Source organism: Fundulus heteroclitus, chromosome 20, assembly GCF_011125445.2.
Source record: "Fundulus heteroclitus isolate FHET01 chromosome 20, MU-UCD_Fhet_4.1, whole genome shotgun sequence".
Classification (NCBI taxonomy): domain Eukaryota; kingdom Metazoa; phylum Chordata; class Actinopteri; order Cyprinodontiformes; family Fundulidae; genus Fundulus; species Fundulus heteroclitus.
Window position 1 is genome coordinate 14,741,581 of NC_046380.1, and position 27,573 is coordinate 14,769,153.

The 27,573-nt window shown below is 38.6% G+C and overlaps 1 protein-coding gene across 2 annotated transcripts in view; it reads right to left on the reverse strand.

Annotated features, from left to right (window-relative positions):
* Positions 1–22,932, reverse strand: part of LOC105930878 (neurexophilin-4) — a 73,788-nt gene extending 50,856 nt beyond the window's left edge. Inside the window, exon 1 of one of the 2 annotated variants that reach the window (XM_036152194.1) lies at positions 22,741–22,932. In XM_036152194.1, the coding sequence (XP_036008087.1) occupies positions 22,741–22,749 (9 nt within the window). In that variant the 5' untranslated portion in view covers positions 22,750–22,932. Of the gene's footprint in view, positions 1–14,306; positions 14,831–22,740 lie in introns of those variants that run through there. The other variant, XM_012869283.3, reaches the window with a different exon arrangement.
* Between the last annotated feature and the right edge of the window lie 4,641 nt (positions 22,933–27,573).

Consider the following 27,573-nt stretch of genomic DNA (forward strand, 5'->3'; position numbering starts at 1 on the left):
CGGATCATAGAGGCTACGGAGAGAGCTTATCCTGTCAGAGACGTGGCTCACCGCTGTTACAGTTTGGTCCAGTGTAGTGGGTTTCAGGGGAGTAGTAACACCGCTCTAACTATGGACACACATGTAAACATAGACGGTTTTCATTTACTGTGGGCTGACAGAACCAAAAACATAATAGGTATGAAAAGAGAAGAGGGTCTGGCTGTGTTTGTGAATGACAGTTGATGTAAAACTGGGCATTAAACTATCAAAGAGATGCTCTGCAGTAAGGACATTGAGCAACTAGTTGTTAGCATTAGACCTTCTTATCTACCGCAGACGTTTACACATGTTGAGATAATTGTCTATCTTCCCCCCTTTTGCTAAAGATGGAGCAGCCTGCAATGTTATCCATGCCGTTACAAGTAAACTCCAGAGCCCTTTTCTAATCTCTAGGGATTTTAATTCATATCTCCCTGTCCTCCACTCTCCCCACCTTCACAGAGTAAGTTACCTTGCACACCAGAGACAATAAAATGTGGGACTTTATGATTCTGGTCAGCTGTCTGCCCTGTTACCCTGTTACCTGCTGCACCTCCTAATGGTAATCAGCTTTCTGTGTGATCCTCTGGTGGCAGCTTGATTACCCACACCTTCCTTTATATACTGGGCTCCCACATTCTCATGCTGCCAGACTACTGAAAACCACCCTGTGAGTAGATGTTCAATTCAATTCAATTCAATTTTATTTATATAGCGCCAATTCATGAAACATGTCATCTCGAGGGAATTTACAAAGTCAAAATCAATCAGATTATACAGATTGGTCAAAAATGTCCTATATAAGGGAACAAGTTGATTGCTTCAAAGTCCCAACAAGCAGCATTCACTCCTGGAGAAGCGTAGAGCCACAGGGAGAGTTGTCTGCATTGTCCATGGCTTTCCAGCTATCCGTCATACTGAGCAAGCATGAAGCGACAGTGGAAAGAAAAAACACCCATTAGCGGGAAGGAAAAACCTCCAGCAGAACCGGGCTCAGTATGAACGGTCATCTGCCTCGACCGACTGGGGTTCAATGTTCTTCTACGCCAGACCTGCAAGATCTCCACCCAGATTCTTTTTTTTTTTGGTTTCCTTGTTGTCACCTTGCCCTTGTCGACTACCTTGTTTTTCTTCCAAGTCTTCTGGACTTCAACCTGGACTGTCTCACGACCACAACCTTTGCCAAGCCAGTGGAATCTGTCAGCTGTCATGTATACTACCCAGATCTACCACAGCGCACCTGCCCAGATCGGTCCCAGAACATCTGCCCAGAGTTCCCTGTGTGTTCCTGCATAGAGCTGTCTGCGGTTGCCAGCACCAGGTCTTTATCTTTAATTAAACTAAACATTTTAATGCTTAACACCATGTCTGGTTTGAATATCGCATTCTCTGCTTTGAAGAGCAATGCAAACTTATTGTATGCCGACACCAAGGAGGCATACAGCTCATCACCTCTCCCTCAGGTGGCTCAGATCATCACAGGGTTCATCTCCAGCCTGTGTATGAAACCGTACAGAGAACCAGGAGTGACGTCTGTCTCTCAGGACTCCCCTCCACAGCCACCCTCCCCACAAACATCCTGTCCCTTTCAACACTTCAGGGGAAGAAGAAGAAGCAACTCAATGCAAACAGTCAAAGGATCTCAGCAGGTACAGGCCAGTAGTACTGACCTTGCATTTGATGACCCTTGAGAGGTTAGTCCTCAACGTGCTGGTGACGATTCTCAGTCATCCAGGTCATGGTCATTCCAAAAAAGTAAAACAAACAAACAAAAAACAACTGGACTTTTTTCAGATGTTTGAAGACATTTCGCTTCCTATCCATAAAGCTTTCTCAATTCAAAATGTCTGGAGTAATGTGGAGTAGCAAGCTTTATAGTACTGCCCAACAAAGGCCTTGTAATGGCTTAGATAACATGCAAATTGAACTGAAACAGGTCCCAACCACTTAGTAATGGCTTGCTACTACACACTACTCCAGACATTTTGAATTGAGAAAGCTTTCTGGATAGGAAGCGTAATGTCCAAACTTCGGAAAAAAGTCCAGTTGGTGTTTTTTTTTTTTTTTTACTTTTTTGGAGTTAGTCCTCAACCATCTTCACCCCCTGGTGACACCCCTGGTCTACCTTAGTCTTCTTCTCATAAACTTGTAAGCGGTTTGCTTCTTGCGACTCTCGACATTTTCAAAGTTTACGATGAGAGCAGAGGAGCTACAATGAACGGCTAACACCAAAGCTACCTGGATACATGAACACTAGAAGGGCAAAGTCAGCATGCGGAAACTAAAGAAGGAGCACAAACGCACGCTAATGTTACACTAGCACGTCACAATGATTGGCATGTGGGACAACCAATAGATACGGGGATACCCTCAGAATTAGAAGCCAAATAAATTGTCCACTATGCCTTTTAAAATCAAGTCACATTTTATGATTTTTTTTTTATAATTATTTTTGATACAAAATTACAAAATAAATCTGAGACTGTAAAATCTTTCTGTCCCCGCTTATAAAAGATAGAAAGGGAAGCAAATTACTTTTATCATGATGTAGTTCTGTCTGGCTTATTTTTGAAGTAGGTGTCATATTTCCCTTTTTAGCTTGGAAAATCAGAGTTTATAGAATATACAATAAATATGAGAAATTTGAAAACCCTTCAAAGGTTCATTAGTCTAATATTAATGCACCAAAATAAACCCTGACCAGTGAGAGGACTGGATTCCTGGTGGTCTCCTGAGATGTTTGTTATAGACGCTACAAGCAGAGCCTTTGGTCCTGTGGACTGCACTTGCTTATAACAGATGTAATCAAATCCTATGAGACAGCTATCACACAAGCCTGGATGTATGGCGACGTCAGACTTTTTGAGCCATATGTGATCCATTCCTCTGCACCTTTTTTCAAAATCCCTCAATTTATTTTGTCTTTTTGTGCTTTGTAAGGGTCTTTTATACTAAAATGATGGTTCTTTGTTGTGTATCATCTACAATTATTAAATAAATTATATTCTGTTTCTGTAATTTTGGCACGTTATTACACTTCTGCACAAAACAAAACAAGCTTAATCCTTTTGAAGAATGTTGTGTGATTTATTGATCTTCCTTAAAATTAATATCAGTTCTCATCAAGAGAAATGATAAACAGTTCCCTCTGGCCTTCTGCTCGGCATATGGCCTTGCTCAGTGATTGATGTGTGATCTTGTCAGACTATACAGGGCAACAACAGTTCCAGCTTTATGCTTTCCTTCCTGGTTTTAAAAGTATTTGGTAATACCCTGACAAGACAGTCTCCTTGTGGTGCCCATGTTGCTCACATCAACAGAAGACAATTAGGACGCTGCTTTAAGCATTTCCTCATTTTTCTCCTTCAGCTCAGGACATGTTTATGAATGGGATCAGAGATGATTTATGTAATTCTTAATACGTTGCATACTTTCACGTCTGTGTCACATATTATTACCAACACATCAGTAGCAACTCATTTATTCACCAGCGGTACAGTCTTCTCCAAGCTTCTCTATTCAGTCTCCACTAGCTCCTCTCAGGGAGCAATTTCCCCCAGTTAATGTTCAATAGTAATTCATATACACTGCCATTAAACTAGATTTGCCTGATCACAGATTTGTTCTGTCTTTTCTTTCTCGTCACAGCTGAGTTTCATATCTTTGAACAAAATATAATATCAGACAACAAAAACCTGAGTGAATACAAAAAGCAATTTTAAATTATGACTTTACTCATCAAGCAAAAACGTCCTTTTAGGATAAAAAATAAATGCCCCCCTAAACCTGATAGCTGGTTGTGCCACCCTTGGCAGCAACAACTGCAACTGTCAAGCATTTTCGATAACTTATGAGTCTTTTTTCTTTTTTTTATCTCTGTAGAGGAATATAGGCCCACTCTTCTCTGTAGAATTGTGATAATTCTGGATCCCCGAGCAACACCCTACCCCACATGGTGGCTGCACTGCTCCCTAAATAAAAGGATGCATATGTTGCAATGACAAAACAAGCATGATAAAATAAGTTAAAACCCATGATAAAATATAAACACCATTGGAAAAATATTTTTGATAAAACCCTGAAGTTGTTCTGGGATGGTAAAACAATATGCTAATGTGAAAGTGAAAGTATCCCATTTAAGTAAGATGTTTAATTTGCTAGCCTGTAGAAACTCCCGCTTTTGGTGAACTATATAAAATAAAATAATGGCAATATAAACAATACTATCAAAAGCTGATTGGTATAAAATGTAAAAAAAAAAAAAAATACAAAGAAAAACACAAGCTAAGAAAGATAGAACTTTCTTAGAGCTTAATCAAAATTTTTAATACACCTCAAAACAAAACAACCCCCCCCCCCCTCCTGATAACATCAATATAGTATAAAGAACAGGCTAAAGAACAGGCTGTAACATGTTATTTTTGTAATTTCCTTATGTAACACATACTGTAAGGACCGTTTTCACAAGTTTGGCTGGCATGATTCAGTATTGGTTTCTAAATACAGAGGTGGAGCGCTGCTGGAAGTGTTTCTGGATCGTCTTTTTGGATTAGACCAGACCCACTTGGAAAATGTTATCTGTATTAATGGAAACCTTTGTCACTTCTGTAGCTGTGGTTCCCATACAGCACTTATCTCTGCCTCTCGCCATTTGGTTGCCTGTTAAGATTATCTATATAATGCACTAATGCACCCAGTTACCATTACTGAGGCAGACATTTTATTTCAGGGTTGGGAGACAGAGTGGAGAGGAACATTTCTTCGGATAAAATGTCGAGGGAGATTCTGCTTCTGCTTCAACAGGGTTATCATCGTCTGGTGAGCTTCTGTTTGTCATTTGAAGTTTCAGCCCCTCTAAGTGAATCTGAGCAGTGTCCCTTAGAAATAAGATATATAATCAAATGTTTTTACACGCATGACTTCTAAATCACTAGCTAGTGCAACAGCTAGACTACTAACTGTACAATTCAAAACTATGAAAGGGATCCATTTTTCATCTTATTGATAAAGAAAAGGTCTTTCTGCCTCTCTGTATGGATATTCATGTTTCAACAACCATCAACAAACATCTTTATCACAACTTGTTCAAACAGACTTTAGTTATGTCCTATATAAATTAGGTTTTAATGTGATGCATCTGATGTTTAGTGGATCTGTTGGTCCTAATTTAACTCTTAACATATAACAATATAAAACCTACCAGAAACAATAATTACTAAATCTGTTTTTTGGGAACTTTCCTGCTGGTTAATGTGCAAACAGAATCAATAACACAAACTCTGAGTGCTTTAATGTCAGTGTGAAGATTATGGCAAACATATTATCATTTTGGCTACAATATTACAAATGTTTTGTGCATTAAATGAAGATTTAAAGGAACTATAAGTAAAATATTTACTGTAAAATCAACTTAAATCATTTTCATATGCGACCTGGGACATTACCTATAAACAATCGGTCATCTCCATCAACAATGTCAGGTTTTTCTCTTTTCAAACCTAGATGTACGGCCTGGACTACTTGAGTTCAGAGTGCAGTTCCTGTTTACTTCCTGGTTCCTCAGCCTATCAAACGAGAGTTCGTAGGGTTCTCAAAACACACAGAATTTGGTATTTTATCTTGGCAAAAGAGCAGAAGCCTGCAAACATGGGAGCAAGTAAGACAAGCAGACCAGAAATAGAACAGAATACAACATCATAGACCTATCGTGTGTACGTAAAAGTTCAGTGGAGTTTCACAACCACAGGACCATTGGGTAAATGGGTCTCCGTGAACGGCATTGTGTATGTGTTGTTCCAATTTTAACCACTGCCATTATTACTTAGCGTTCCTTTAAATAAAAACAAAGTTGCACTTTCAAAAATAGCCGTCTATCTTTTCAAAGTGTTCGAAAATCAGGGGATTGTGAGTGCGTTGTAAACGTTTGAGTATTTCAATACTAACTAAAAGGACAAACTGAAACTTCAGCATTGAAAAACAGTTCAGTGAAGTGGTTAAAAGTAAAATAACAAACAAAAGAAAAACATGAGAATCCTTGTTTGAAGTTTTGAATGTTGTCAATCAGTGTGAAACACTAAACAGATGAAACATAACACCGAGACTCTCCTCCTGCTGCATCGGTGTTAATTGCATGGACCAAACTACTATCTGTGACTCAATCATTTAAGACTTTTAAATCAGCTTTTCTTCTGCTCATGTGTAGTACACCTGCTTTTAAATGTCTTGATGTTGTTGTCCAGTCTGGAAGCTATGCGTTTTTTTTGTTTTTTTTTAGGAATCATTCATCTGCTCTATTTAAATATTGTAATAATCAGTTTGAATTTTCAGCATTTAAATTAAGCTTGTTCATGTTCAGTAATTTGTAAGGGTGATGCATTTAGTTTCTATTTGCTGTTTTGATTATTGTGTGTGGTTCCAAAGTAAAGCAGCATCGCCTTGGATCTCACATCCAGAAAGCAGCTCAGGCAGACTTGTTTTGACGGGTCAGTAGGCCTAAATTGGAACGAAGTTCCAATCTAGATCTTGATTCAAAAATGTTTAGTGACCTGACCCTGAAACCAGCTTCAAGCACAACTTCTACTCCTCTGTTATGGTTGAAGAAGTCTGATATGTGGTTGTATTTAAACCTGATACATCTGCTTCAGAACAGCTGGTTAGAAACTAGAAAAATCTAACTCAAAAATCTACTCATCTAACCATTTTTCTATAATTTTCCCCATCAGAAGCATACATAGTTGTTAGAAAATTTCTCTGTTTTTAAAAAGGCTCAATTACACTCTGCGTATAGAAATAAAGAACAGAAACTCAAGACAGCATTTCCAATAAAATGTTTGTGCTGTCATGATCCTGAAGTGTTTGAGGTTTTTGTGTTTCTTTTATTTTCTGTAGTTGTCATTTTAGCTCATTCTTGTTCTTTGTATATTCCTTGTTAGATTCCTCCAAGCGTTTCCCTTCAGTTCTGTTCATTGCACTTCTCTCCTCAGCTGATCTGTTTCATTGGTCCCAAGCTTTTCCTCATTTCCTCCTGATTACTTTCACCTGTCTTTGGCTTTACTTTTCTCCACTCCTCCATCTGTATCTAAACTCCCTGGTTTCATAACTCATGGCTGGTTTCTTCTGCTGACTTCATGCTTCCTGTTGCTTCATTGCTCTACCTGATTCCTTTTGTGGTCATTCCTCCTCATGACTTGTTTTTCTGTTTCTCTCTAGACTTGTGAAAACTATATGCTGCTCCTGTACCACTTAAAAAATAATTGAAACATTAACATATAGACAACAAAGACAGAACATATGTTAGTATATTGTTTTGCCGTTTCAGTCTACATTCACCCAGCAGAGCGTTGCGTGGTGCAGCTCGAAGGGCCCAGACCGCGACAGAACCCTGTTATTGGGCTGTTCGGGAAGCTAATAACAGCTAGCGCTAGCGCTAGCTTACGGGTCTGTTGTCTGGGTGGTTCACAACTTCACTGATCCATGTGAGCTTTATGTTGCTCTCAAACATCCATGTCATACTGTTAGCTTAGCATGTAGCACCACTATGCTCACAGTCTAATTTCAGCGTAGTTTTGACAACAAATGCGCTGACGAGAATTTTTCAGGTTGGTGTCGATGTCTTGTTATGCTAATTACCGCATTCAACCTCCAAGGTATCTTTCACAGCCGATTGTGGATGCATCTGTGTAATTGAATAAATTGCCTTACCAGATTAAATTACAGTTTTTAGTCTTGGATTGTGTGAAATAAATTTCTAAATAAATGTGACTTATAGTCTGGTGCATCACGTCAAGTATGGAACTGTAAATTTGAAGGAATCCTCATATGATTGTCAACATTACTTCATATGATTGTCAACATTACTTCTTAGAAAATGTATAACTCAGATTATTAAAGAAAAAAATTGTACCGCAGTGCTTAAACACCAATTCCCTTTCTACTGCAATGGCATCTCACGAGATAACTGATTGCTAGAGTACTGATGTTTAAAGCCATATAAAATTGATATTCATAGCTATGTTTACCCTTATTTTGCTACAAATATATACCTAAGGAGAGTGGCACTGCTTAGTATGTTGAGAGCTATGTTCTGTCTAAAGCAGAGGTGATCAAAGTGAAGCCTTTGGGCTATTTGGGTTCAATTGGAGGATTTTCATTTTTTTTGGTGGCCAAAATTTTGGCCCACAAGTTGCTGTAAACAGACCTTCACTTTTTTGGGGGAGATCTTCACTGATAGATTTAAATATTCTAAAAGGGAAAGAGCTTAGCTAGACCATGCCACGCTTTTTACTTTAGCTTTAAATTACTAATAAATAGAACCACAAACATTAAGCATTTTACTCAAAAACAGATTTGGCTGCAACCATTTACGAACCTTCATAATTTCAACAAGTGCTTTCAAAGAAAGACTGGCCCATATCCCAATCGTAATTTCAGAACACAGACTAAATCAAGGACAGCAAATAATCAAACTAAACAGTGTATGGCTTTCTTTTGAAAAGGAAAATGTGAGAGACTCTTCTAATGTTTTGGATCTATAATTTACAGATCTAGCTGGCCGGCCATGTACTAAGATTTGTTTAGTAGGTGAATAAAAAAGTGGTTGATCAAAACCAAAATAAATACAAGATGAATTGATTTGAAGGTTATCTGCAGAACACCGGAGCATCTTGGTAAATCTCTGCTTTGTAATCCTGTTTGACAAGCTCATGGTCACTATGGTCACAAGCTGTGTTGGCTGCATGAGTGTAATAGGTTCTTAGTTTATTGACAGACACTATGAAAAACAACTGTCTTTTTCAAAGAGAAGAAAATCTTCAGTAGTCTCATCCTTTGTTCATTAAACTCTTAAAATTCAATGATGGCAGCAGGTTGTGTGGTAAGACGTTTCGATTTTTTACACACATGTACAGAGAGGTGGAAAAGCAAAACAAATTACAATAAATACAAAATAAATGCAATTATTTCACTAGAATAAATGTACGCCATAGCCAGAATATGAGTACTTCCTTCCTTTTTCATCTTTAATGGTTTAAAGTAGCTGATTGGGTAACACTCAAAATAGTGGAAAGCAGGGCTCTTCTGGTGGAAAAAATATGACTATTTGTAGATTTCTATTTTTTTGTTTGATTTTGCATCAGAAAATAAATTCATAAAGAGAAATAATTTTTCTAAATGTGGAAGATATTGTGGGTGTACCCTCTTTTGGCCAACGCACACAATTGATTTCTTGTTACAATAACAGAAAATCTTTCTGAGAACCATGGGGATAGTGGGATAATTTTAGTGGATTTAAGATATTAATGTTTCCAAATCAAAGTATATATTAAAACTAGAAACAGATCTTTGGATTCTCAGTGGCTTTTGCTGGTTTAAATTACTCCTTTAGAAAAAACACCACCACAATCAATACAAAATGTAGTAAAAAACAAAAAAACAAAACAAAAAAAACAGCTTAATCTTTTCTAGTGGTGCACTGATTTCTCTTGATCAGGCTTTTCGTGTCCGATACCTTTGAGGTATAACCTGCAAATTCTGATTTTGAACGATTGTCTTGTTTGTAACATATCAGCGAAAAAAGACATATGCTGTGGGTTCTTTGATAGAGGTAATACTTCTAACCCAACAGAAAATCAAGGAATTAAAATTTTTCACTTCATGCATCAAATCCTATTTCTCTAAACTGTGTCTGATCTTTGTTAAACTAAACAAAAGTGCATAAAACTACATGCTGTTGTTATTATAATACTGAATGTTGTTTTTTTTTTTAAATAATAATTTTTCACTATCTTACTTGCCGATAACTGCTCAAAGCCTGATTAAGGTAAATTGGCATATTCCAATCTCTGTCTGATGGATTATCTCAAACTTTTTACCGTGATGGAAGTGGGCTTTTCTGTGCTAAAAATTATCAAGTGCACAAAACTATTAATCCCTAGGGAACCCATGAATGATTTGCTGAGTAAAACCTAAACGATGTGCAATGGCCTTTATAGTCACTGGATTTGAACCAAAAGAGATTCTGGGTGGTTGTTTTGTAGAGCTCTCCTCTGCCCCACTTAAACCCCCATTGTTTCATCGTTCTCATAGAAACTATTATTGTTAGGGCTGCAGTGAAGCTTTTCTAGCAGCACTCTGGTTTTGCTTTCATTTGTCAGTTGTAAGATACCATTATGTTTTAAATTATGTTAAACTAAAATGTATATCTCTTTCACATACATGATATTTTCATAGAATAATCTCTCCTATAAGGACGACACAAAAATCTGACTTTAACCACACAAAGAAACACGATGATTCATTTCATAGGCAACAGGAGATTAAAAATAGGACACAGTGCTGTTGAAAAGGAAGCAAAGTTAAATAAAATGAATTGTTGCTTAATCCCAAGCAATTCATGTCAGAATTCATTAAAATACTGTATGAATCTGTGCTGGGTTTTCTTTTTTAGGTTAAAGAAGTATTTGATCTCTAGGAGCAATTTCAGAGACAACAGATATGGCAGTAATGTGATTGCTTCTGTCATCATGATTCAACAGATTACACATCTAATCAGTGAAAAGAGGATATAATTCGCACAGATTACAGAGCAGTGGTGCGTCGCGCTCGCTGAAGCTGGGATGTTTTTACAGACATGACGATCCACAGACGGACGGATAAAAACACAAGAGTGAGAGGGAAAGCACCAAGCACCTGGATTAATCCCTGATGGAAAAAAACATCTGATCCTGCTGTTTACTGATTGATCAATTCTTTCCCCCTCGCTACAATGTAGAGAATAGGATCATAACATGTGGGTATGGAATAACGCTCGGGTGCATCCCTCATATGCACATTTTACAAAGACACATAGATAGTGCTGAAATGCAAAGCTATGCAGAATATATGAGACACGATTGCAAAGGAATAGGGGCGATATACAATGAAATTAAAGTGACTCAGTTGCCGTAATGTCCCTGGGGTATACGGATAGTTGTTTTATGGGGGGGAGATAAGAGGATTTCGTCAGTTTGAGATGCTGGCTAATGCTATTGTTTCTCCTGGGAGCATAAAAGAGCAAAGAAGCTTTTCACACATCTTTTCTTCTTCTGTAGTGCTGTTACTGGAGATATCATTTCAAAGAGGGAGGTGAAATATATTATAATGTTGCAGGGCATGAAGAGGGAAACTACAGTTTCATTACTTTCTTTACAAAAAATGTAAGAAACTGTTGAAATGTATTATAATAGTTTACATTGTTAATGCAAGTAAACAGTTTGTAAATTTAGATCAATGTACAGTAAACTTATTTAAAGAAAAAAACACCCACCCATAAGAATGTCTTAAAGTTATTTTGAATAATGACTTATGGTTTGGTTAGTTCAGATTATCAAAACGAGGTTTTCCACTGCATGTTTTACCGCCTCACCTTTGGCCCTCTTGCTAATTGTGCTCCTAGTACAAAAAACGTTTGGCGGTTGAAACTTGTCTTGCAATCTCAAGCAAAATTACTGAGACAACATGAGGAGAATTTTTTTTGTTTTGTTTTAAAGTGACATAAAGACTGCAAGGTTTGTCTGACATAATCCAATACAGAATATATCCTAAACTAACACTTGAACCCCAAATTGCAGGATACACTGTTTGCATTCGGTCTTGAAAAGAGGCTTGCATCTTACCTTTCACAGAATAAACCCCAATTCCTGATTTATGAACAGTTGCCAGTGTTCAGAAGAATAAACATCAGACAGAAACAACACACAATGGCATGTATTTTTCTTTTTAAAAAACACCACCAGTGTTTCCTTGTCACCAAGAAAATCTGGTGGCAGCAAACGGTTCCCCATCAGTCCGCACCCCTGTGACTCCATAAGACTTCACCTTATCATTTGAATCAAGTCACATTAGCCTGTTAATAAGATTTGCTTTACACATCAGGGCTGCTCACTGAACCTTCAACAATTGCATCTCAGTGACTTAGAGTAGCATCAAAATGTTAATTTATTTACTTAAACGTTACGTTTAAGTAAATCATATAGGGTCATCTAATACAGATACATGCATTTCAAGTGTTTAATTTCTTTAATTCTTATCATTATGACTGGCAGAAAACAAAAATACAAAATTCAGTTCCTTAACTTTTTTTATACTGTATTATATAAGTATGATTAAACATGATGGTCAATACTGGCTATGATTTGCCCTACCTCATGGGAGGACTGCTGACCTGACAGTATTCACGCCAACAGTTAATGCCATCATTTAAGCCACTTAGCATAATTGTTAAATAAAGTTTATGTGCAATGTAACATGTTCAAGCATATTAAAGGAAAGTTGTGTGGAAGGAAAAAGTGTGGTAGAAAACAGTGTGCAAGCAGCAGGGATAACCACAGCCTTTAGAGGAATGTGAACCAAAGCCCATTTAAGAGTTTGCGTGAGATAAACAAGGCGTGGACTGTGGCTGGAGTTAGAGCTTCAAAAACCACAACACTCAGATGTATGCAGGAGATGTACTTCAGTTGCCGTATTCTTTATTAAGCCACAGCTGAACCAGAAAAACACCAGAAAAGCCTTACCTGGGGACAGTACGTTTATTCAGTGATCCTAAGTCTTGGTTTAATTTGGAAACAAAGTCTTAGAGTCTCTAGGAAGAGTGGAGGAGCACACACTTAAAGCCTGACTGACCCAAAAGTTCATCTGACCTAAAATTCATTAAAATCCATAGAGAATATATGAAGAATTGTCAAGAAGAAAATAAGACACCAGACCCAACAGATCGAACAGTGCCGGCTATCTGAAAGACACTTTTAGAACAAACTGGGCATCCTTCACATCTCAGGCATAGGCTGATCATATCCATGCCACACCGCATTGATGCAGTAAGCTTTATCTTTATTGTCATTGCAACATACATTCCAACGATATTCATCCTATGCATTTACCCCTTCCCTTAGGGAGCAGTGGGCTGCCACTAAGCGGCTCCCGGGAGCATTCTGAGACTAAGGGTCTTGCTCAGGGACCCAGTGTGGCAGCCTGTGGGAGTCAAACCAGGAACCTTGCAGCCTCTCCAGGATGCAAGTGCCCTGCTCTATAACCACTACGCTCCAACTCCACCAGGTGGTTGGGTAATGTTAATTAGTATTAATGCACAAGGAGCCCCAACCAAATACCGAGTGCTTGTAGTGTACAGTTTTACAAACATACTTTTCAATAGGCTGGCATTTATCAAAGTTTTTTTAATGGTCTGCTGTAATATTAACATTCGCTAATAAGTTGAATTTTGAGATTTCATCAGCAGTAAGCCAGATAAATCAAAACTAACAGAATTAAACGCCTGAATTACTTCCAAATCATGCACAATAAATCTATAGAATGTATTAATTGAATTACCAAATGTAAGGAACATCTGAATAATATTCTATATATTTTTTTAAATGCACCACATATCTAACAGATTTAAAAGAGTTAACAAAAATCATTGAGGGCTTTCTTTTTGATAGAGCAAAATAAGCAAGAACGGACCACGGTGGCAATATAGAGGGATGGAGACAAACAAGAGACCAAAGTCAGTGTAACATTTAGAGAATATTATTTGGCAAAAGATAAGAAATTTAGTGAGAGCTGACTTTTAGTCTAAAAGCCTAAAACAGATACATGTCAGTAGGTGATTTATCAGCATTTCCGGTCAGATCTGTTTTAAAGCTCTTTTCCTGGGCGTGAAGCCATAACATGAGCGACAATAAGGCCAACGTGAGATTTTTAGGAAAACTTTGGTACCAAAATAAATCCACTTGCGCTTATGCACACACGCGTGCACAGTGAGTTCACACTGCAGCAGCCACAGTAAACACAACTGAGCGCACCAACTCTATCACATAGCGATGGCACGATAATAAACCAAGCCATGGGCGTATTCAACTTCTGAAGAAAATTTTAGAGGAAGTTGCTGGAAGGGCAAATAGATAAATGGATAAGGAGGGCGGCTGAACTGGGAGTGAAAAGGAAGCGCTCAGGCAGCACAAATCTGCGCGCTTGGAAGCGGAGGCGCACACGCGCTTCTTTTTTCTTTCCAGTCAAGGGGGGAAAATTGCAAAAAACAAAAAACAAAAACTGAAATGCAGATACATCAGTATTGTTTCGTGTTTTGTAGGCTAACATTATTTTAAATTAATTATAATTTTATTGTGTTTTAATTCTTTTACATCAGGAATGAAAGCATGCACCTGTGCACCTGTTTCCAGCAGATGATTTTTCTTTAAAGTAAATGATCAAATTATCTGTTTGTTCGTCCTCTAGACAGAAGTACAACTTACCTTCTGTAGGATCCACTGACAGAGGAGAACTGTGGTCCAACGGAGAACCTGCATGTCACCTTCCTAAGAGCGGACCACCCTGAAAAACTACACGTCTCCTCGGCTGAACATAAAAAAGACGCGCCGCTGAATCCCAGCAATCCCAAAGTGCCGGGCCAGGTGACGAGAGGAAAGTGTCACAGGGGCAGAAAACACGTTGAAAGTTGCGTGTTCGCTTTGTTCAGAGTCACAGTGGTCCCCGTGGGCAAACTTTGAGCGCTGCTTTCAGTTTCTCGGGTCCGCCTCATGTGGCACATCCGCGGTGTTGGCCCCCGCTGGACATGCTGGAGCGCCGGCGCGAAGTTTGCGGGGAGACCGAGGTCAGTCTGGGAGCTGGTTCCTTTGAGGATCAGGAGCGCTTCTTGTGTTTTGGTACAATGACTGGTTGATTTTGAGAGATGAGATCTGTCGCGCACAGCAGCTCCTTCTGTCTCTCCTGCACCCTCCCTCTCCGTCCAAGCGCGACTGACGGCGCACACCTGATTTTTTTCTCTTACTGGAAACCACACTAACCACAGCTGCATGCAGAGCAGTTCGTCCAGTCGGTCATGACATTTTTTAGGAGACAACATGCAGAAAATTAAGTAATGGAGATCACGGAGATCCCTGTTTCCAGCTGCCCTATTCAATATTGGTGTTTTATCATGTTTGATTTTATCATCAGCTAACACGATGAACTCATCTGTTAGAGTCTTATCAGCTTGGGAGAGTTAGATGAGTTAATTACTGACCATAATTAATTTAATATTTTGGTTTTGTTACGCTTTCTTTAATGAGAGACAAAACTACTAAACTCGGACCAAAGCAAAGGGACCTAATCTGCTCCTTAGGGCCTCCAGGTCAGCAGGGGGCCCCCAAGAACGCATAATTTCTCACAAAATAAATTGATAAATTTGTAATTACATTAATAAGAATAAACTTAGGTGAACATTTTCTTCAAACATTTTGAGTACCAAAATTGAAAAGTATTTAAAATAATTTTAAAGTTAAAAATAAAATACCAGGGTTATTTTCATCATAACGAAATTCAGAAATAGACCAATTGAAATCACACAAGGGACAATTTTCAAAATGTGATAGGTATGAAATTAATCATAACCTAAAGGTACAGCAGACAATCTTTATCGGCTTTGAGTTCTGGAAGGATCACCTTTTCTATTGGTTGTCAATCATTGCCAATCATTGTGAAGTGCTCACGTAACGCCAATGTGTGTGCTGGTTCCTGAATGCGCATGTACCAGTTAGCTTCAGTGTTAGCCGTTCATTGTAGCCCCGCTGCTCTCACCGTAGACTATGAGTCTATGAGTCGCATAGTCTACGGTGTCGCAAGAAGCAAACTGTCTTACAAGTTTATTAGACGTAGAGGAATGCCTCAGAAGAAAGAAATAAGAGAGCAGGCAAGATGGACTTGCACGTGTCCAGTTATTAAAAATTGGGCTTGGGCATTTTCTACCTACTTTTCTGGAAGAATCGTCCACCCTACCTTTCCCCTAACATTTGTTTCTGCAAGTTTTGTGCTGGATTCTCTTTACATGCATAATAACTGCATTAAAACTGCAAATAAACTCCAATCAATGAATAGCATAACCCCCTCTTAATCACGTGCGCGCACTAACACACACTTCTGAGTCAAAAAGCTGCATATCACACAGACAGACGAAATGACAAATTTGACAATTAAACTTACCTCCAAACTGCTGCTACTTATTTAGTAAATAATGTGTATTAATACACATGGCACTAGAGGTGTTCAATGCACAACAAGCAATCAAGATCAAACTATTAATAATTTAAGCAATAGTGGACTTAGTGTCAGTGGCTGTCGTGTCTTAACTGGAATTGGACCTCCCTCTGCTTAGGATCCAATACACCTAAAGTATCATTGAATGTGAGCTTTCTTTTTTTTTGGGGGGGGGGGGGGGGGGGCATGCTCCAAAGCTAGCATGATCATATAGCTCATCCTGCTTAGATTGCTGAAAGCAAAGTTAAAATAAGGAACTCTCTAAACTTACATTTGTGGTTGATGTCTATTCAGGGAAGAGTTAAATGCATAGGACTCTTTTATATACATTTTCTTCTTGTCACAAGTTAGATCTCTAATAAAAATATGTTCATGGATACATACATTTTGCCAACAGTATTTCTTTGTAGAAATCATGTACACATTAACGAAAATAAAGTAATTAAACCCCAAAAATGTGTTAAATTCTAACTAATTATTCAGACTCCTTTGCTCATCTGGTCTGCTTTTCAACGTTGAGAAATAAAAATTGGTTTGAGAATAAGATTAAGGTGCTCAGTTTCTACCAAGACTTTAACGCTGTTGCTGAAGTATTGAAAGCTGGATACAAACTTAAATTCTTGCGTCAGTGCAGAAACTTTATTAACCATAAGTTAAATGACAAGTTCTCAACTTTTTCTAAGTTCAAATATTCAAAGTACAACCGGTATGAACTTATAAACCTTCCTTTGTCAGACAGCATCTGCAATGATTGAGAACAGCGACAGACTGAACCAACATCTTTAGTTAAGTTTTAGTTAAGCACATTTACAAACATGTTTGACTATAGTTTACATATTTTAATGGCCAATTTAGAGCACTTTCAAAATTCCTTTTTCATTCCTATAGGGATGAGAAATACACAGAGGCAGCCATTGTTTCCTGTGCTATCGTATTGTCCTGCATGTTCCTGAGGTAATCAGCGTTTCTTTCTGTTAATGACTGTCTAGGGAAAGTGCATTTCTTGCGTGCAATATCCCTTTGAACACCATTCTGTCTTATTGGTTTTCAATCTGCTTCTGTCCATGGCCTTTGCAAACATCTACTGTACTGAACAGTTCATAAAAGAGACAGCACCTGTCCTTGTTTCTCTCTTTCTCCTGTATCCGGTATCAGTCTTTGGAGCTCAAGCTCTTTGCAATCATTCACCGACTCTCTTCAGTGTGTGGATGACACAGCACTGCCTCCATGCGAGCCAAATTCTCACTGCACACTGGAGCAAACACAAAGTCTCCGTCGACTCAGCCACAGAGCTGTCTGTGTTCACAATGGAGGGGAATTAAGTGGGAGAAATTTCAATAAATCAGGATCTTTCAGTAAAATGTGCCAGACTTGCCAACGTGCCAAATCAGGAAGCTGGTCTGTCTGCTGACATATCCATCCCAACAAAAATTCTGTCATAAGATTATCCAGCTTTGAAATGATGTTACAAGACACAATGAGATAATAAATACACCCTGGAATGTTTTACTCCACAGAAAGTGACAACTGAAGAGCCAAACATGTTAAAAAATCCAGTTTGTATTTCAAAAAAGACCAGTGTAAATACTAATTGGCACTTTCTATTTCACAATAAAGTTGCTTTGTAGGTAATGTTTATATATATATATTCAGCTATAATACATGTTTCCAAAAACACAATTGAAGCCTCTGTTTGTCTCTGGATTTTTTTAAACTAAACAATTTAAAGTTGAAACATGTGAGTGTCTGCTTGGTTTCCCTGTGATGGACTGGTGACCTGCTGAGGGCGTACGCCACCTTTCATCCATCCATCCAATGGATGGATGAAATCCAAAGATGGAAATAATTTTTTATTAATTCAAGACTTACACACACATCTGAGTCATGAAAAAAAAACAGTCTTTTTAAATCAAAAATGGACTACTTAGTATAGAGTGCAATTTAAGGTTAGGGTAAAATCTGGGTGACTTTGGCTTCTGTGATGGTCAAATGTTTCTTTAGTTCACTTATGTCTGTGTCTCCTTGAACACTGCACAGCTATTACAAAGAGTTAAGTGAAATCAAGGTATTTTATGAAAATATGGTCTTATGGCATTTGAGACCTAGAGCTTGCAAAAACACAGAACGTAGTCTCTGTAATTGGGATTATGGGAGAGGCAAAATAGTACAAAAACAGTTTGGAGGGTCAGAAAAGCATTCATTATTTTTAAAAACCAGCTTATTATTTGAAGAAACCACTCTAATGGCTAAGTTAAGGGTTCATTTTGGTTTAATCATCAAATCCAGTGGGCCAGCTGAAGTGGGCGGGAGAACAAAGAGCATTTCTAAGTGAGATATCATCAGCCAAAGGTTGGGTCATGTTTTAATAAGTCCCAGCAGGATATGCTGCAAAGATTGTTCAAATCTGAGAAAAAAAGAAAACATGTTGTTTTCAGTTTTTGATTGAAAATTACCTCTAACAAAATTGTGCATCAGCATAAGAAATTTATGTCATTCGAAAAAAAAAAAAAAAAAAGCTTTTGAAGATCCAGGGGTATGTAATTCAAATTGAATGCTTGGTTGAAATACGGCTAACTTTGTATGTTCCACTTAACAGTTTAGTAAATTTAAACATAACTTTGACATGTTTGGTGTTTAGATTATTCTACAGTGGTTTTATACTCATTTTCCAAATACCTCCCATTTCTGTGGCTTAAGCTGACAAGGAAATGTGCCGTTTAACAGTTTATATATCAGGGGAATTACTTTGTTTTGGGGATTCAAGGATAATTGTATTGGAATGCAACCTTTAGCCAAGCCAAAGTGCATCGCGCTGGTCTGTTAACCAATGTAGTGTTCAACCTCTGGAAACTAGTTTATCTCTATCACTTGAGCACCTCCAATGGATGAACATGTTTGTTAATGGTACACACCTCACACCAGTCAATGTACAAATAACTAACCAGCATTCTGGCAAGGTGGCCTCATTCAAAGGACAACTCATCCATTTTAATGAAAGAAATGGTTGGGAACTTATTACACGATGGCATGATGTAGGATAGAATGCTTCTTGGTGAGTACATTAATTCTCGGTGGTCAGGGACTCAACTTGAGTGACTTTCTGTTTATTGCTGGCTGAACAGCAGTTTCAGAGCTTTCCATAAAACTCTTGAGTCTCTGTGGTTCTGTAGTCACGTGAGTAAACACTTCTTAATTTTTAAACCACCCCAGCTCACATCTACATTCATTTATGTTAAAGGTAGAGTGTATGATTTTTCCAGAAATATAGGTAAGAAACCCTCAATTCCCTTTGTGAATAACTGCGCTCATGCGCAAAACCGTCTTACCTGGTCTTTCACTCCTCAGGGGCATTGCGTGAAAAAAATCTCCCAAACCCACTTTGATCTTATTTCTGTCTTCTGAGGCCTTCCTGTTCTTCTCATAAACTTGTAAGCCGGTTTGCTTCTTAAGACTCTCATTCATTTTTAAAGAATACGGGGAGAGCAGCGGCGCCACAATGAAACCAATGCTGATTGGATACATAAACACTAGAAGTGTGCGTGCACGGCCAGCAAGTGGAAACTAGCGAGGAACGAGCATGTAGATTGACGTTAGGTTAGCAAGTGACAATGGCATGTGGGACGACCAATAGATAAAGTGATCCCCCCGGAACGAAAAAAGATTGTTCACTATACCTTCGGTTTTATTCCTGTCGAGGTATATAAGCTTGTCAGAGGAAAGAAAAAAAATACTCACTGCACCAGTATTTATAGACCTTTTTTAGGATTGTTTCTACCCTTAATTCTATGTTCCTCTTACTCCCATATAACAAGATTTTTGAAATTGCAGTGAGGGGATACTCAGCAGTATAAATTGCAGGATGGACGGACGGACGGACGGACAGATTTGCATACTTTAATGGGGACGTGTGAGGCTGGTGTCTGGTATTTAGCTGTAAACTTAGGTATGTACTAGGATTTACATATACAGAAGATTTTATATATCCAAATCCTATTTTATCAATTTAAAGATACGTTGTTGAATTAGAAAATCTATGCAAAAGTTTGGATGTATGGCCGATAGTGCCTTTGTGGTCTGACTGGTCACAGCTAGAGAGAGCTACAACGAACCCCCTCTATGAAGAGGACATCTGTGAAGATAGTCAACTGCCAAAGATGAAGGCCTCAGTAGTCTCATCCCTGCTGAATGTCCAAGAAGATAATATGGCATCAGATATACAGAGTTACATATTTGTTTATGTAATGGGATAGGCTATATACACCAATTCACCTGTCTAGAGCATTTAAACCATTACTTAGCTTGTATGAGGGTTGCTTTGTTTTCTGAAGATCAAGCATAACATCATGGTACATCAATCTCGACTAGAAATATTACAGTTGTTGCTGTAAAAATAAATAACTGTAATACAGCATTTGTGTTATATTTAAAACCATTCCCCTTTGTTCCAAGTGTGGCCCTGAAAGCGTCTCATTTGCAGTTGGGGTACACAGCACAATCACGTTCCCTTCTTTTTACGATAAAAAAAGTACTCGAAGACCCAGTTCCCCACCAAAATTGTGAAAAACGTGAAGTGGACTTGGATTCTTTCTTTTTTTTTCGTGAGCACAAAGTGTTTGGATTCTGTCACTCTTCAGGCTGCTGTAAATCATTGTGTTACAGCCATTGCTCCATCTTTAGCAGACCATGAAACCCTTTCCATCAAACACAGTGGGTCTCTAAGAATGTGACCGTTTCCCGTTTCCATCACTGACCTCCGTTCAATCTAGTGTCTGTGATTTATCCGGCCACAGCACGCTCTGTCCTCTTGTTTCTCCCAAATTTGTTCTCCCAGTGCTGGAGAAGGGGTTGCTGGTGTGAGCGCAATTTCTGATCCACATTGGAAGTGGCAGGTGAATTTCGCCCAGCTGCTCCCCGTCTCGGTTCCACTTAGCAGCAACACTCCTATTTCGAGTCACTCAGTCGCTGCATGGTTATGGTAAATGAATGAACACGCTCTGAAGCAGCAGCAGAGTGCATCTACTTTCACAAATATCATCCTCGCATCATTATTCCTCTTTTGCCTCCGAAAATGTCAGGAGAAAGTTTCATCATTTCCAAAACTGCACACCTAAAGGCGGCTCCTGTTTATCATCTGTGTTTGCAAACAAATGAGCAGGTATGTATCATTAAAGAAAATGGATTACAGCGGAGACTAAGTGGGATGAGGTTTACATAGTTTGGTATTAATGTTCTTTGATTAGTTGAGCTGAAAGCTGGTGGAGAAAGAGGAGGGGGGGGTGCAAAGAAGGATAAGGGAGGAGGACAATGAAGAGAATGTGATGGAGGAGGTAATAGCAGGATTAAAGGAAAAGGAGGCCGGAATAGAGAGTGTATCACCAAGAAGAATGGCCGTGGTAAAAGATGGACCAAGGGGGCAGAGGAAGAGCCGGGGGCGGGACCGGAAAAAGGCAGGAGGGGATGAATATAAATGAGAAAACAAGTTAAGTTAGTTTGTACTTTTAAAATCCTGTCATATACTTTTGGATTAAGCAGTGAGACTTCAGTTACATTCTGTTAAATTTATTTGTTTCCCCCCCCCCCCCTCCCCATAAACTGCTGAAGACCATCTATTTGTCCCTTGTTTTTATTTGTACGTTTTGAAGAATCATAATTACTCAACCATATTATTAGGAAAATATCTTATTGCCAAACTGCTCCATGTTTTAGTGCAGAACAAGTTTGCACACTGACAAAAAAAAAGTGCAGGACTAAGACACGCCTTCATGTTCCAGCGTGGATTTAATATCCCCTCAAGGCATGTTCAGAAATAGATAAAGGTAATCTGCTTTTTTATAAAATCTGCACCTGTTATTGTAGCAAAGATAATAACACTTGTGACAACTGACAAAGTAGAAAAAAGTTATTTTGTGTCCCATATTTCCACAGATTTTTGAATAAGAAGATTACCAACACTAAATTAATCTAAGACAGAGTGCAAACATCTTGGAGTTGATTCTCTCTCTTCAAACCAGGATATCCATGCATCTTCTGCACCCACTTATTCCTTGCATTCTTATGCGGGGATAGCACCTATCTCTGTGCTGCAAGGAATGAGAAAGAGGAGGGGTCAACGCTGTATAGACGGCCATCAAATCACTGGGCAACCAGGCATGCATATAACCACACCTATGTACCTATATAGTGCTTCTATAACCGAATATTCATCAAAGTTTACGAGGGAGCATCTGAACATGCCAAAATATCTATTAATCATTGCATGTTATGATAAGTCTTTCTCCTCTGTTGTACAGCTTAACCTTAAATGTATCTTTTTTTCATATTACGTTTTTGCATTTCTGTGGGTCTTCTCTAGCCTTTAGCCTGCATTGGCAAGGATTGCTCTCAGTCTGCAAGGCAGAGAGGAGCTTTGCCTTCTACCGCACACAGTGGATGGATCAGTGGCCTTGAACACATTTTTGGACCAAACACTCTTCAGAGAAAAAAATCTAACAGCTTTCAGTGTGTGTAAAATGAGGGAAAGCCTTGGTAAATCCGCATACAGCGATACGATCTGCATGTAGAAACCCGAAGTGTCCTTTTTCTTTTTTTCCCCCCCTTCAGGCGTGGTTCATGGTTATTAAACAGTAAACTTACAGTATGTTTAGGTTTACTCACTCTGTTCATGGCGGTCCTTAATATTAATGTGGTCAGTCTTCAGTTTATCTGGACTTCCTCGGAGAGAAAACTTTTCATTTCTCCTCACCCTTGGCCAATCACCGAAAGGCAGTGGGTTCACGTCAAAACTCTGCTCGAGTCCACTCGGTTTGACCCTGCTCCTGAGAATGGCCGGAGAAACTCGGGCTTGCCCTGAAGAAAAAAAAAAGAAAAAAAAAACAGTTGCTGAAATGCCTGCAAAGCAGACGAAGCAGAGTAGAGTGTGGCAAACTGAGGCGGTGGAAACAGGGCTCTATCCCCAAGTAACATTGGAATTTTTTAGATACTGTGAGTTACATTCAGTACACTTGTTCTTTGTAAATTATGTCCAAGAAAAAATAAAACTGAGCCTTTACACTTAGCAGAATAATACATTAAATGTAAGTTGGACTACAAGACACAATTCTGACAGAAACAGATAAATGGCCAGAAGCTTATAGCGGACAAATCATACAAAATCCCCTTTATTAGCCCTTTAATATGCTTTTGTTGTGTACTTGGAGATTCTAGCAATGCAGAAAATTTAAACGTAGTCTGTCCAGGTGATGTGTAGAGGTTTAAAATTCTTTTTGCCTAATATTTTTTAAAGCCGTTCAGTTTTCTCTGTTTTCTATAGTGTTTCTTGCACAATTACATCACAGTATTTCCTGCAGAACTGCTAAACAAGGTCATTGAGGTAAAGCTTACCAATTACACAGAGCCGCCATTTTTACTTCTCTGAGAGATTTTGTCGAAGCTACAAGTCAAAATGTTCGGTTGATCATCACACCGTCCCCCCAGCATGCTACAAAAATGGGGTTGGAGTGGAACGCTCTATGACCTGTAGGGGGTGGGTGAAGGGCTTCCTTTAGATTTAAAGAGAACGCACCAAAATGAGTTGCTCTTAGACACACCTCAGAACTGGGGCAAAAAGGGGGATGAGAGGGTAAATTAATGAGAAATTCTCACCAAAGCTTCGCAGTTCCACTAATATAGACCACAACTGAATGATTTCAATATAAAAAGGAAGAAATGAAGAGCACGATATGTCCCCTTTAAGGGAGGTCCTGGTAGAGACTCGGAACAATTGACAGAGGGATATAATTATGCGTTCAGAAAATAAAAACAGTTTTGAACTGTAGTTCACTGTGATAGTATGACCTCGGGTTATCTGTGCACACAATTACAAGTTTGCAGCGTGGCACCTGGTAATGACATGCTCAAGTGGTTACTGACTGATCTCTTACCGGCTCCGGGTCAGTTTGCCCCTTCTCTAATCCATGCCCCAAGGTCATACACACAGCTTGGCATTTCGGGCTCAACATCCTGTTTTGTACTTGTGTACTAAACCATAGAATATAATTTTTTCTCTTTCAGTAGTTAACTATTTTGATTAGCCGAAGGTAAAAAAAATATTAAATCTTCTGATACCTGAAAAATAACTATCGAGGGTATGTGTGTTGGTAATTATAGTTCATTGGAGTAACAGTCACAGCAAACTTTTAGTAGATTAAAACAATTTAGAACATGGCTGTCTAAGTTAGAGTGAAATTTCCCCAATGAGGTCATGAAATGCATTATTGTAGATACAGTATGTCCCAAAGACAGCTATTATATTGCCCCAAAGATTTTGAACCAAAGCAGTTGAAAAGGGGCCGAAATGATTACAGCACTTTATTTCCAAGCTGTCATTGTGAAGACAAAGCTGTACACAGTCTTTCACAAAGGTCTGCAAAGAAAAGAACAGTAAATTATATTACTTTTTTTTTAATTAAACAGTGCGTCACAGGTGTGCAGGAAATCATATGAGCTTGTGAAAACTGGCTTTTAATAATGTTTTATACATAATAACAGGTTTATGCAAGCATGAGTGCGTGCGCATTCAAAATGTGAACGCATGCTAGACTGACACTTTAAATAGCGGGAAGTTTGAGCTCTAAAAATAGAAGGAGACGTCATCATCAGAAACGCGACGGCAAAAAGGAATGTGAGAGAAAAAAGTATTTGGATGAATGACAGGATAAATTCCTCACCACTGTATGACAGGCTTCAGTACAGACACTATTACGCCACACACACACACACACACACACACACACACACACACACACACACACACACACACACACATTCACACACACACGCCTGCTGCCACACACGCTGAAGCGCAGATCCTGGGGTGTCTAACTCAGAGGTTAAGGAACACAATGACGGGAGGTCACCTGGCAGTAATGGAGCCTTTTGTGTGTGGAAATAGTCATTTCCCTGTGTAGTCTCGGGATATCACAGCAGCGATATGAAACCCTGTCATTTTGTTTTCCTTTCTATCAATTTCAGAAAGGAGAGGGTGTGGGAAGGAGAGAAACAGTGAGAAAGGCAGGGAAGAAGAGCTTGAGCCTGGTGCGGGTGTTATGACTGCGCCATTGTCATTCAAATGTTTTGTTGCGGGATGGGAATTTGAGAGGAGAATGGCAGATGAACACTAATGGGAATCAAATGGAGGAGTGGAAGAATTGGATTTAATTACGTCTGTCAGAACAGGACAGGATATAATTTGCGGCTGAAGTGATTTTGACACTGCTACAATGTGAATGGCTGCAGCTGTACAGAAAAAAATAAATGTGGAATAAGATTTAGCCTCACATGTTGTTAGTCCCGGTGTCTTCTGTAGGCTTTCTGTCAGTTTTCCTGTGAAACACAACATTATCATGACTTTTTGATTGGATTACCGCTCCAATGTGTTTGCTGACATGCATCGTGCCGAGTGAATGAATCCAAAATATCATTAACGCCACGCCTTTTCCACCGGCAATACTTGCAGGATGACATGTGTGAACTCGAGTCAAGTTTAGAGGAAGATTTTTAATACTAGTTACTTGTATTCATCAAAATTAGACGACATAACTTTACCAATGCAGAAGCCTTTGAGCTCCTGAGCTCCAGAGATTCATTTAAGGCTTCATGGAGTATTCAGTGCAACTTAAGCTGGCCTGCTTCCCACCACAGGAATCAATCCAGATCAACATAATCACACAGACTGCTGCAAAAAGAATTACATTGGAAGCAAATCAACTAGTTGCTTTAAATCTCTTCTCAGTGCAAGACTTTAACAGTAGCAGACATCTGTGCTTAAGGACAATAGATGCAATAACTGTTATTTTGGTCACTGTGAAACAAATTTACTGACTAGATAACCGTGCTGCTTATCTGGTGAAGATAAATGCGGTTTTCCTGGCTTTTTCTTGTATTTTGAACAGACAGCTGAAAAACCCACAATCACTTGCTATTATTACAGCCAAAACTGTACACCTCTGAGTGAATTATACCAAATTTAGTAGCTAGGTAAGTAACTTAGGTAGTACATATGTGACAAAGATTGAGTTCTGAGCTGCAAGGTACAACATTTATTTTGATGAATATTTTTATCAGCAAATTTGCATATGTTAAATTTCATTTCAAAAAGGTTTAATTGTCAGAACCGGGGAATTTGGTATACTGTATTCAAAAGGAATGTTTTATGAAATTAATAGCAAAATTTTACGAGTCAGTAGAGCGTTTGGGTAAGGAGGAAGTCTTTGGAGAACACAGTTAAGTCCAAAATTATTCATATCCCTTGCAGATTTGGGTTTAAAGTAACACTTTTATATACCAACATGTTTCCTCTGGAAGCAATATTGACGTTTTGGAGGATCTCAGCCTGAGTCCCAACTTGAATTTCCTACAGAAAGATTAAGGTGATAGTAATGGGGATGTTGCACCCTCAATGACTTGGAGCTCATAAACCAAAAATAAATATATAAAATACCAGTAAATACATGCAAAAAGCACTTTGAAGAATTTATTGCTGCTTTCCCAATAAATATTATTATTATTAATTATTATTGAGTTTGGTGTAAAGAATGTTTGACATACCAATTATATAATAATATACAAATAAAAACAAATAAGTTACTTTTTTCAAAATCGATACTTTTACATTGTTTAAGTATCTTTTGAGATACAGCTGTGTCATCTACAATCAGAAACAAACATATTGATTGAAAGGAAATAATTTTGAAGCAAAATCTGCCTAGGGTATGAATAATTCTGGACTCAGATGCAGATTAACAAATTTGTGTCAATAATAGGTGAGGTCTGCTTCATAATGCAGACCAGAGATTGCAAAAAAAAAAAAAAAAAAAAAAATGAATTTTCATAACATCAAGGGAATATATTTTCTATCCTCTGAGCCCTTTCTTATTTTAGTTTATTTTACAAAGGCTGCAATATAATTTCATGTATTGTTTATCTGTGCATTGTCTCATAAAGAGAGTATGTCTATCCCCAGTGCTCCTCTACATTCAAATGATACCAAATATCATTTGAATGTATATATATATATATATATATATATATATATATATATATATATATATATATATATAAACACAACAAAAATACACACATCACCTGCTGGAGTGCGTTTCTGTGCTGTTGTTGGAGTACTGCTGCCTCTGTAACCGTTGGAAATAAAAGCTCCTTTAAGCAACAATGGTTATAAATTACCAAAAATAATCTGGCAGCCAGGAAGCATAAAGGGCCTGTCAGCACTCTGCAACTCCCCATCTGTCTCACACACACAGAAACACACACATTCTGCAGCAGCGGCAGCATGTTTGGTGCTGCCCCCCCCACCCACCCCACCCCTTCCTCATCGTCGCCTTCATTACAATTCATATTCCAGAAAGGTGACTTCTTAGTCGGGCACAGTGTCAACTCCTCCACCCCCTCCTCCCTCGCTACCCTGCCCCACAAGCAGCCTGGAGGTATAGGCAG